Source organism: Chinchilla lanigera, unplaced genomic scaffold, assembly GCF_000276665.1.
Source record: "Chinchilla lanigera isolate Chin_1 unplaced genomic scaffold, ChiLan1.0 scaffold00053, whole genome shotgun sequence".
In the NCBI taxonomy this organism is placed as follows: Eukaryota; Metazoa; Chordata; class Mammalia; order Rodentia; family Chinchillidae; genus Chinchilla; species Chinchilla lanigera.
The window spans coordinates 11,258,451-11,271,221 of NW_004955454.1; the positions used below are offsets into that span (position 1 = coordinate 11,258,451).

Sequence of the window (12,771 nt, forward strand, 5' to 3'; positions counted from 1 at the left end):
AAAGAAAGAAAGAAAGAAAGAGAAAGAAAGAAAGAAAGAAAGAAAGAAAGAAAGAAAGAAAGAAAGAAAGAAAGAAAGAAAGAAAGAAAGAAAGAAAGGAAGGAAGGAAGGAAGGAAGGAAGGAAAGAAGGAAGGAAGGAAGGAAGGAAGGAAGGAAAGGAAGAAAGAAAAAAAGAAAAAAGAAAGAAAGAGAGAAGAGCAGAAGGAAGGGAGGGAGGGGGAGGAATATTTTAATGATCATGTGTATAAAACAGTTGTATACACTATTGTATGCTCACAAAGTGGAGTACAATAGTGCCATAAAAACATTTCCATGAAAACTTTTATTAACTGTTCATGGTTAAGATCTAACATGGCCCCCAGAATGCTCACACTCAGAGGTGGAGCCTGCTTAGACAGCGCAGGTCACTTGAGGTGTGACTGAAAGGGTGGATTCCTGTTCCCGACTCCCCCTCCCCCATTTCCTGGCCTCCACACAGTGAACAGCCTTCCTCTGCCATACTGTCTTGCCATGCTGTTTCTGTCTTGGACCCAGCTTAAACTGGACACAACCCATTGAAACGGTGAGTCAAAATAAACCTCTTCTCCTTTAAGTTGTGTGTGCTTTGAGATGGCAACAGGAAAGTTACTCACACAAAATTACTACCAGGAGTGGGGTTTTCATTGCTCTATACCTGACCATGCAATTCAGAAGTTTTCAAATTGGCTTTCAGGACAAGTTTGCTAATGTTTAGCAATGCAGGCTACAGAAGACCCAGAATGCTATAGGCAGAGCTTAATGGATGATTCTGGTCAGAGTTCATAAAACTAGAGTGCTGATAGGAATGCAGACAACAAAGTCCAGGCTCATGAGGTTTCAGCTGGGAAAAAATACTTCATTGGCAGTTGGACTACAGGTCATGTGTGTAACTCTCTGGCAGACAATTTGTCTGTCTTTTGCCCATGTGCTGAGACATTGCAGGAGATTAAGATTGGGGGCAATGAACTAACTAGTCTAGTGGAGGAAATCTGAAGACAGCACAATATTCAAGCTGTGGCATGGGTACTCATGGCCAACTTTAGCCACATCTATAGTGAGAATTAGGAACAAACAGCAGAGCTAATGTTTTAAAAAAATTACAGTTCTGCTAGAAAGAAAGCATTAGTAAAGTTAGGTCAAACAAGGGTATAGTTGCTAAAAAGATTATAATTAAAAAGAAGCCAAGTACTTTGAACAGGGACAAGAAGAAGGATAGCATGAGGGCATCCCAGATATCAATAAGACCTCAACCGTCACAGGCTCCACGATGTCAGACTGTAAATCTTTCATTTGAAAAGAGAGCTCATGGCATGCCTGCTCCTTCAGAGCTGTATAGGGAAGCACAGCCCTGGTTTCATCCATTGAGGCACTTAGAAGCTGCAGCAGCTGTGCTCTAAGGGAGCCAGACTCCTGGGGGCAGACCTTGGTATCATGCACACTGTGCTGTTTTTTTCAGGCATGCAGAATTCAAGAGTTATACAGCCACAGAAGTTTCCACTCAGATTTCAGGAGAAGGCTTAGAAAGCCAAGCAAAACTCTGTGACAGGATCGCAGTTCCTGCTAAGAGCCGTGAGATGACAATACTTACTGCTGTGAGGGTAAAACTCGAATGGCTGGGGAGACTGCAGGAAATTGGAGACTCCAGAAATGTAGATCACCTGCTGAGGAAATTCACAGGCAACAGGCAGACACACTCTAAGTGAGGGGTCGTGAGGGTACAGCTGGCAGCGACACAGGGGCAAGACCTCTCCTGCCCCTTGAGTCCACATCCCCGCACACTTGTCCCAGTTGCTGTACACGGCACTGAATGATGCAATGTTCGCCCTACTAGGATGCAGTCTTGCTTTGGCCCCACTCCTTTCCTTCTCCCTAGTGCTCCCTTTTGGAATAGGAAAGTTGATCCCGTGTCATCATATGTAGGCAATGTTAACTTTTTAAAGAATTTTACAGGGGTTCACAGCTAAGAGTTTGCTCAGAGGAGACTTTAAACTTGGACTTTGTGCTGGAACTCTTAAGACTGGCAACTCTTAGGCATGGGCTAAATGCATTTTGCATAATGAGATGGGCATGTGCCTTTTGAAAATCAGGGGGCAAAATGTTATGGTTAATGTTATGGTTACTTCCCCCCAGAAGTCTCATGTTCAGAAGATGGGGGTCTTTGGAAGGGGTAGGTCACTGGGTCACTGTATTCTTGTCCCCAGCTCCTCCATTCTCTCTGCTTCCAAGCTACTGTGTGATAAACAGCTTCCCACCAGCATGTCATTCTGTTATGCCATTTCTGCTTTGCAGCCAGCTGGCCATGGACTGATCAACTGAAGCAGTGCGTTGAAATAAACCTCTCCTTCTTTAAATTGTGGGTGTTGAGTATTTTCTCGTACTGATGGGAAAGGGACTAATATAGAACTACACATGGAATGATTTCCAGAAGACATTATTAAGCAATGAGAGGTAAAATATACCACTTTTTGTGGAAGAAAGAAGATGAAGTGAAATACGTATACAGATATTTATACTCTTTAGTGTATACATCTATGCATCTTTGAATACGTGTTTGTTTATCACTGCTAAACAAATGTAAGGATGATAGAGTTACAACCAAGGGAACAGCTACTCCTACACTGCATGTCTGCTAAAAGAGTAGAAAGCTAAGGGTGGTAATGAGATTTAAAATATCTTTTTATACACTTTTGACTTTTGAGACATGTTGCTATTATAGTTATCCCTCATTATCTATGCAGGATTGATTCCAGGATGCTATAACTACTAAAACCTATGGATGTTTAAATCCTTATTAAAGGAGTGTAGTATTTTCATGTACCCTACACATCTCTTTCTGTACAGTTTAAATCATTTTAGATTATCCATACTAGTGAATGCAATGCAAATGTTATCTAAGTAGTTATTTTACTGAATTGCTTATGGAATAATAATTGGAAACATGGTCTCCACATGTTGAGTAAGGATACAATTATTTTTCAAAGAATTTTGATCTGTGATTGGGAGCACCCAAAGATGCAGTATTTATCTTCATGGAAGGCCAACTGTATACACACAGATAAAAACGGGTCCTAAAAATGAATGTAAAAGGAAACTAACAAATTTAACTGAAAAAGAAATTGAGTAAAGAAATAATTTATTTCAGTAATTTAAGCAAAGCATGTTGATTGACTGTCAGTAAAAAGACCATCAGTGTGTATGTTTGTTGTAATGTGGTATTTTGTATAAACAGTTCTAAAATTATTCTCTCAAATACACAAAATGAGTAAGTACAAGTGCATTGCTATGACTGGAAACCACAATTCTCACTGTCAAAAGGAATGCATAAATATGAAACTGGGGAAAAATACCAAGGAAAAACCACATGCTGTCAGATTTGAACTGACAGTAGCAGTGTAAACTTGGGGAGGGGTTATATGTTTAACAGCCAAGATTTTTGTTTCTAAATATTATTTTTTTTTCTATGTATGCATACCAGTAGTTGCATTTAGGACCTTGTGCTTGCCAGACAGGGGCTGTGCCGCTGAGCTACATTCCCAGACCTCTAAATATTATTTCTATCCAAAAGAAACCAAGATTACTTAACTTTACAGAGCTGTGGCAGAGAAAGTTCAAAATGAACTTAGCCTGTCTTGGGTCAAAGAATAAGAAATGTTAAAAAAAAAGATAAAGAGAATGTGACTAAAGAGCTCAGAGCTATCAAAATGTTCCTATGGTCAAATTTGGAACAATCCAAGCTTGAAAAATAATAATGACACTAAATGACTCAGAAGACCTTGTGTTTTAACATTTTTATCACGAGTTAAATTATACTGTTATGTACTGAATGAATTTAACTGAAATATCCTTGACAGGAAACACTGATATTTTAAATGGTGGATTTTTTCTTAGCTTTAGAATCCTAGTATTTCAAAGTAAGTGTAATTATACCACATAAATGTTCTTTATATGGTGTGTAAAAGATATTGATTGAAAATGCCGGGGTAACTGTAGACAGAAACATTTTGATCATTGATCGGCCTTAGAAATGCCAAAGGAATTACAATGACAGTAATCCAACATAATACATCATCCCACCATAATAGTACACAGATGAGGTTATATTTGACATAATACATGTGGTGTGTTAAGAAAAACAAGTATTATACAGAATTTAGCCTCAGAAAAAAATAGATAACTTTACTGAAAAAATAATGGCAGTAGCAAATTACAGCACAGTCAATGGGGACAAAATCCATGAGTACATAATGATACTAAAATGAATCAAAAAGAAATTCTTAGGGTAGAATGTCAACCAAAAAATGCACAAGGATATATATTTAGAAAACTATGTTGCAATCATGAATGAAATAATAGATTCGGGAAGAGTGGCCAATGGACTCTAAGATCATTAGGTAAAAACTGTTGGGTAACAGGATATAGTAAAACTCTAAGTACCACTTTCATAGTTTGGTTCTCTACTACCTCCCAGGTCCTATGTACTACAGGCGTGGTCCCTTGGGTGGCACACCTGGGAGATGGTAGAAACTCTGAGGGGTGGGGCCTAGTGGGAGATCTTCAGATCTCTATGGGATGGCCTCAGAGGTGACTGTGGGACCCCAGTCCTCGTCCTCCTTGTTTTGCTTCCCGGCTATAATGTTGCCAGTGCTCCCTGCCACTGCCTTCTGGGACTCGCAGAAGAGGCCTAAAAGAAATGGATCTAACCGAATCATGGAATCTAGCTGATAAGTCACAAGACAACCACCCCCTGGGAGATTTACGCTCTTTTACTAAGGAGTTAATAAAAACTCCTTCCTCTTCACCTGTTCCCCTCCAGTTCCCCTCGACAAAAGCCTACCTCACCCTCATCCACCCTGGCAGAACCAGACATTCAACTCTGATGAACAACACCCCCTGCTCGGGCTGTTCTAGCCCATGGACACCTCTTGCTCAGGCTGTTCTGACCCACAAGCAACCTGCCCTGCTTGGGCTGTTCTGGCCCATGGACTCCTCCTCTGGAAAAATGTTCTGGCCCAAAGACACCCTCCCCAAAAGCTTAAAAACCCCACGCTTTGCTCAGCTAGCTGCTGTCCTAGTCTGCTGGGCAGCCCACCATGTTGACTCCTCTCATGTCGGAAGGTCTGGTCTGGTTCTGTGTGGGTCTCAGCCCTATCATATCAGAACCAGGAAAACCACCAGCCAAACAAACCTTTTCTCTTTATAGTTTAATTATTTTAGTGTTTGTCATAGTAATGAAAACTGGCTAACACAAATACTGAACAAGTCAATCAAAAATAGCAGCACTACCGCTGCCCAGGAGGAAATAATCAGATAAAGCCTGACTATGCTCCTGACTAGGCTTGGATGGTTAAAGCCTGTAATGTCTTGAGAGACAAAAAAAAAAAGTTAGGTGTTCTAGATTAAATAATATTTATTTTTAAAAAATGACAATTACCAAGACCCATTATGAATCCCAGATTGAGAAGGAAAATGATTACAACTGCAACTTTGGGGATACTGAAGATGGTCTCTAAGTACTATAATATTACTTAATAAATATTACTCTTCTTGGGTATGAAAATGATATTGCCATCATTAAATAGTGTGTCTTTGCTGTTAGGAGACAATAAATTATCAAGGATGCAGTATCATGATATCTGCAAGGTATTTGCAAATTCATCAGCCAAGTTAGAATATATATGTACATGCATGCACAAGTGTGTGTGTGTGTGTGTGTGTGTGTGCACATGCATATGTGTGTGTGAAGACAGAGTAATTAGTGTGTGTCAATGTGTTAACAAGGTAAAAGGTATAAAACAGCCATCGTGCTTGTAATTCATTTAAATTTTTTAAAATAAAACTTCAAGAGAAATACTATTAAGGTTTAGAGATTTAAGTAAGATTTAGAGACTTAAATAATGCCCCCAAAATTCACAAAACTACCTCAGGACCGGAAATGACACCGACTTCTGGCTGTGCCCCGAGACTGTTAGGGCCCTGCCTTTAATCAGAACTTTTTCTCCAGAAGAACACAGGCAAACCAGGCACATCAGCTGCTGCCGAATCTGTGTTTTTCAGTTTTTTTAAAAAATAAACTAAGAGCATGCATTTCTTTTACTTCTGAAGTAAAGTCTAGACTTTCGCTCTTGCCATTTATTACCTATTGCTCCTCTAGGCCACAGACACCTTCTTCATAAGCATAATCGAATCGTCCCCCTTGGAACTTCACCCTGCTTCCCAGATGTATTCATCTTATCAGCTCCACCCAGAACCCGGAAGGCTGACGCAGCCTGGTGAGTCACCACGCTCTGCCGAGCCTTGCTTTGATGCACTTTGGGGGCGAAAGCCAGAGTCTTTAGACAAAGCACCCATGAGCTCACCCTGCAGCTGTTAGGCTTCAGCAATGCGTAATGTTTTCACAATTTTTAAAAATAAACCTCTTGGCAAGCTCTGGGTTTAGTACAAAAATGATAATTGTTCCTGAGAAATGCCCCCCTTCATAGCATAGGAGCAGCACGTTCATCATTTGTTTTCAAGTGCAAGAGAACGGAGGAGCGCCTACGCAGCTTAGCGTGAAGGTGGCCCAGGGAGTCGGAAACCTCTCACCTGCTCTGCATTGCTGTGTCGGTGAACGACCCAGACGGTCAAAACTTGATACTCTTCTGTAAAAGTTTTTACAGTATGTTAACTGTACTGCTGACGTCTAGTGGTTGATTGAAAGGAACAATTCGTGCTTACGTATTTTTGGCCAATTTTACATGCTTGTATCTGGTAATCTGAACAACTAATTTGAAGATAACAATATGCAATGTAACAACCATTGCTGAATTCCTACCATCTTGTTTGGTGAAACTCTGTATCGTTTCTAATGCTTTTTAAAAATTTTTTATTATCTTTAATGGTTTGATCAATCTTGCATTCTTACATCTGGTAATCTGCGCAACTTCATTGAAGATGACAGTATGTAATATAACAACCACTATTAATTCTTATCATTTTGTTCTGAAACCCTGTATCATTTTTATTGTTTTTGCTTTGTTTGGTTTTTGCCTATGTTGTTGTTATTTTGCTACTGTTCTTTTTTTATTCTCTTTAAAATAAAATTTAAAGAAATTTTAACACTATTTTAAAAATTTTATCCAAATATCCTTTTGTCTTTACAAAATAATTAGTAAAGACTGTTGAGTCTTCTTTTACATGATCTAACACATGTTCTCCACTACCTCAATAGTTTTCATTTGTTAGTTATTTTATGAACAGAAAACTCTCTCACCACACACGCATTCACACACACTCACACACATACACTCACACACTTGCATTTACAATATTCACACACTCATACACACTCCCAAACACACATACATTCACACTTACACTCACACACATTCACACTACTCATATACACATGCATTTGCACATACACACATTCACACATATTCACACACATGCACATTTACACATACACACGTACATTTACAATCATACATTACTATTTAGATGACCTACCATAGGTTATTCCAGGGAAATTCACAAAAGAAGTGATATAGCCCAGAGGTACACAGATCAAACTATCAGTGGAGCCTACTGCGACCCTTGGTTGTATGAACTTGGACAAATGAGGCTCAAAGTTCTCATCAGTAAAATAGAAGTGCTGACATCTTCCACAGGAATAACAGCATGAAATGGAGACTATGTACATAAAGCAGCTACTACAGAATGAAGCATGAGGCATAATTATTATTTATGATTTTATAATAAAACTATCTAGATGCAAATTAATAATAAGCATAATTTCTACAGAACAACTGAATTATTCATTAGCTATTAATGAATTGTCTACTGTAATTCAAAAAAGTGGCTCAATCTCAACAGAAGTCAACAGTTTATCGTAATTCTCCAAAAACATTTTAGTGGTAAATATCTCTAATAAAAAGATTTGATAACATTTTATAACATTTGATATTAATTTGATAAACAAGATATTTGGTGATCTATCATCTATATGTTTCAGTAGAGAATGAGAGAAGACATTAATAATGGTGCACCCCAAGAATCAGACACCCATCCCCAAGAGATACTCATTAAAATGCCAATCTTTGAGCCCTCCTGAGAGATCTAAATCGGTCTCTGGGGTCCACAAGCATCCCAGGAAAGTTTTTTGCTCATGGTACCTTGAGTAACTGCTTTCATTGAAAACAAAAAATAAATCCTGCAGTCCTTACTTTCTTGGAATGCCCACATCATCGTAATTGGAAATATTATAATAACGTGTGCATCCAGGCATCAGTTACTGGAAGAAGACAGATGGGAAAGAGTACAATGGTAAAGTCCTGATCTCAACAATAAAGCTAGGAGGAACCAAGAGATGGTAAGAAGTGAGTCACGTTGATACAACTGTGTACTGTACTACAAAAATATTGTGACAGGCAGAGAAGTACACTCATGTGGTCTAACCACATCAGAGAGTCCAAACTCTCAGTGCGTTCACTCTGTGCGTTAATCTAAGTGCAACATAAAATGATTTCAAACAGTGTGCACTTGGGGCTGGGGATTTAGTTCAGCGGCACAGTGCCTGCATGGCAAGTGCAAGGTCATGAGTTCGAGTGCCAGTACCGGAAAAAAACCAAAATGAAACAGTGTGCACTCTTAAGATGTTTAAGCCTCTTGTCATCTCTCAACGCTCCTCTTTTTCTTTCTAGCACTTACTATACTTCTTAATTATCCATATATTACAGTTGGTCTTTAATTATTGATTTCCCCAAAGGGTGAGCTTATCAGTTACATCACAGATGGGTCACATGTACTTGGGTCTGGATCCACAGATAACAAAGTGCTAAGAACACAACGAAAAAATGGTATCTGTTGAGTGAATGAAATAAATGCTCCAAACACTGACAATTTTTATCACTGCTTAGCCATGAAGTTGTCCTTTTTCATCTGCATGTTTTCATGAATGTTCTGTAATATCTTAAATAAGAAGAGAAATCCTGTGTGTGGGAGTCAGGAAGTTACAAGTTTTAATTCCATTTTTGTTGTTTTCGTGCTATGGGCCTATGTTTAAACATTTAAACTGTTTAACCATTTTTCCACTTTCCCCCCCCCCAGTTTCTTCAATGTTGGGAGGCTTCTCCTTTCCTTTTCTTATCTTTTCTATTCTTTCTTGGTTCCAAGAATTGAACTCACAGCCTCATGCTTGCCAGGCAGGCACTGTGCCACTGAGCTATATCCCTGGCCCTGGGAGGCTTTTCTAAGTAAACAGAACATAAATGACAGATAAATAGGAATATCCCCCAAATTTGGAAGGTAGGAAAAATAATGGCAATGGAGAGAAGGTAGAGAATTTTGCTAGTTACAAGACCTGTGACAAAGTTTCATTCTTTTGTTGGCTATTCAACACTCTGAAAATGACCCTCATGGCAAACTGCAAAAAAATCTAGTTCATAATTTCAAAAACCCCACAGATTAGCAATAAATACTCACAGAGTGTTCAGATTCTCCAGTTTCTTGAAGGCACTCTCTGGAATTTCTCTTATTCTGTTAAACCTCAAGTCCCTGAGAACATAAAAAGGGGAAGAAAAATATGTTGTTTTCCTTTCTGTCATTATTTCCAGAGACTTACAACCTAATTCTTCTTTTGTAGCCAAACATATAGCACTAAATGACTAAACACAATTTAACAGAATTAGTGCGTATCACATCCTAATCATTAGGCAGGTACATTGCTTATTGCAGATTGTTCCTATCTGGTGCCCTGTGCTAATCCAAAGATGCCAGAGAAATGTAGCCAGAGAAGTCATCAAAGTTCTAAATATTATTTACTTTAGGCTGTATTTTTCTGACATCAAAACAAATACTGTATATGGCAATGTGCCAACTAAATATGGTTTGCCAAATGTATTAGAAAATGTATATCAGCTCAATGAAACTCATTTAATTCAGACAAGGTTATTAATTTTTTCATAGCCTAGTAATACAATGGCCTTCTAAGAAGTATTAAAACAAGTTTAAAAAAAAGTTACAGTCACACAGCCCTAAATGATATTTTGATGAATGCTGAACAACATACAACAATGGTTCCATACACTATATCAGCTAGTGATATGAAGGCTCCTACATTAAGCAGACCTCTGTGATGGTCACATAAGGACAACATCACCTAGTAGCATTTCTCAGAATGTGCCCCTATCATAAAGTGGTGCATGACTGTAATTTGAGAGATGTTTCTTCACACTGACATTCTCTTTCAGCAATTAATAGTTTTACTTTACTTAGCTTGCAAACTTTTGAGTGCTAGCCTCGTGTCACATTTTGGGTTAAGTAATAGAAATACAAAGGTGAGCAGGATATGGTCCCTGTGTCGTGTATGGATAGCTCAGTAAGGGCTGACTAGCAAATGACTACAATGGTATATGGTATGCAGGGTACAGTCCAGGAACTAATAAATGCTGTGCTCATACAGTAGACTCAGCATCAGTAGGCATGAACCCTCCCATCAGCGGGAAATCCACTGCAGCACGCACCTGAGTAAGGTGGAGATATCAATGGTGCGCCTAGTGTTGCCCAGACAGGGACCTCTGGAGGTCAGTTGAGGGCAGCTTCTCCCTGAAGCTGCCTCTTTATGTGGAACATATGACCCAAGTAGGACCAGCTGGTGATGCTCATGAGTGTTATGGTTGCCCAGTGAGACAGTTAAGGTCTTTGTGATTCTGATCTCTCACGAAAATAATCATCTATGGGTCTCATATCTCCCTTCCCTGGACTAGAAAGAGTCAGTCCGAAAATAAGACCAAGGGGGACAGAATGTTAGGAAAAGTGACAGAGCCATGCAACTAGGTGTACTTTGAGACCAAATTTACCCCTCAATTTTTCAGATACATAAGGCTATTAATTCTCACTGTGATTAGTTAATTTGAGCTGAATGTCTATTGTTAACAGGGGAACACAGAAGAGAAACGAAATATTTGTTTAAAATTTGAAATCCAAGGGGAACCCATCAAGGACATTTTATAGACCACTAGGGTCTTAGTTGAAAACTAAAATAAAAAAACACTCTCACTCTACAATAGCAGAAAACTGTTTTTAATTCTATTAAGTTAATGTTCCAAAATAAAATTTTTACCACCACAAAAGCTTGGTCTGCCAGGCGTGATGGTGCACATCTGTAATTCTAGCAATTCAGAAATACTGAAGATTGCAAGTTCATGTGCAGCTTAGACAACTTAACGATCCAGTGAAACCTTATCTCAAAAAAAAAAAATGTAAAGGCTGGAGATGTAACTCAGTGTGGAAGTCCTGGATTCAATATAATATATATTCAATATTTCTATGTAACTTATAATTTTAAATGCAGTTTTTCAAGTTGTATGAGATCCTCCCTATGAGCATATATGACATAGTTACACAGACCCACATACTGTAGAACCACTGGTTTACTTTAAAAATAGAAGCTTTAAATTAATAGATACAGAAAAGGCTTCCCTCTTAGATTAAACCATAATTCCTAATAATTCCCTGAAAGTGACATTCCAACAATACAAGGACAGCAAACACAAAAGGATGAACCATTTTCCTTCTTTGAAAAATCCAGAAAAGTAAAAATGAGAAAATAATAATGCTATTGTCTACACCCAAAATTAACTACAGCTTATATATTGGCATAGTTGCCTCTACTTATAACTACACGTTTTTGCTTTTATTTATACACTGCAGATGCAGCACAGATCTCTTTAAGCACCATGTTAAGGTTATCTCTGCTTCACCTCCACTGATGAAACAGCACTTAGAGTTTGATACTCTTTTCAGGAACACATATATATGCATGTAAATGAAGTTAACATGTACACATATAAAATACGCAGGTAAACATAATATAAATATATAAAATGTTAAGTGTTTCTCCATTTACAAAAACAGGCATCAAAGTCTATATGACTAGTAAAACTTTCTTTTTCTTTGTCCACACATAAAGGTTCAGGTATTTTAGTCCTAACCCCGTTCCACAATGTACATTTCACAACACACATAGAGCACAGTTCCTTCATAGCTGCCCTTAGAGATACATTTCAGTTGTTCCCAGTATTTTGCATCATCATTTACAAACGACGTTGCAGGAAACATGCATGCACATCTCCTGGTGTATGTGAGGAAATGTTTCTCTAGGGTAAATATTTAGAACTAGGATTGGTAGATCATGGGATATGCATATCCTTGGTTTTACAACATGATACCAATTGCAAATTTATTCCCAACTCTACATTATAGCACTAAGATAAGTAATTGAAAATAATGTAAAATAATGCCAGAACTAATCACCAAATTATGACTAAAACTTGCCACTGCATTGATTGAAATTCAAGGTGCTATGTGTGCTTATTATCAGAATTCCCTCCCTGTCTTCCTTCATGTGTAGGTAGAAATCAGTTCTCCTGACACCACAGCAAAGCCTTCTTGTGAGGCGGTGCTGTAGGAGACTCCTAGGGCTGCTGTGTGGACTGTGAGAAGCACGGTGTGCAGACAGTGCCCGCACCCTATTCCCACCTCCATTCACACTCAGGGAGTCTCTTCCTGAAAAGCAAAACACAGTCAAAGATCCAGAGGTCTTTTTCCAGTAAATCCCAATTTACAAATGCACAATACATATGCAATTAATATGATCTCCTTTAATGAGGATGTTCTCACATATAAAATCTTAGTTAGGGACATCAAACAGACATTCTAAAGAAAGGCCTCCTTTCACAATTTTAATTCCTGCCCTTTAGGATTGCACCCAGGAC

The 12,771-nt window shown here is 38.5% G+C and overlaps 1 protein-coding gene across 1 annotated transcript in view; it reads right to left on the reverse strand.

Annotated features, from left to right (window-relative positions):
- Positions 1-12,771, reverse strand: part of Pxdnl (peroxidasin-like) — a 449,058-nt gene that overhangs the window by 265,157 nt on the left and 171,130 nt on the right. The window contains exon 2 of the mRNA XM_013520015.1: positions 9,479-9,550. Coding sequence (XP_013375469.1) covers positions 9,479-9,550 — 72 coding nt within the window. The remainder of the gene's footprint in view (positions 1-9,478; positions 9,551-12,771) is intronic.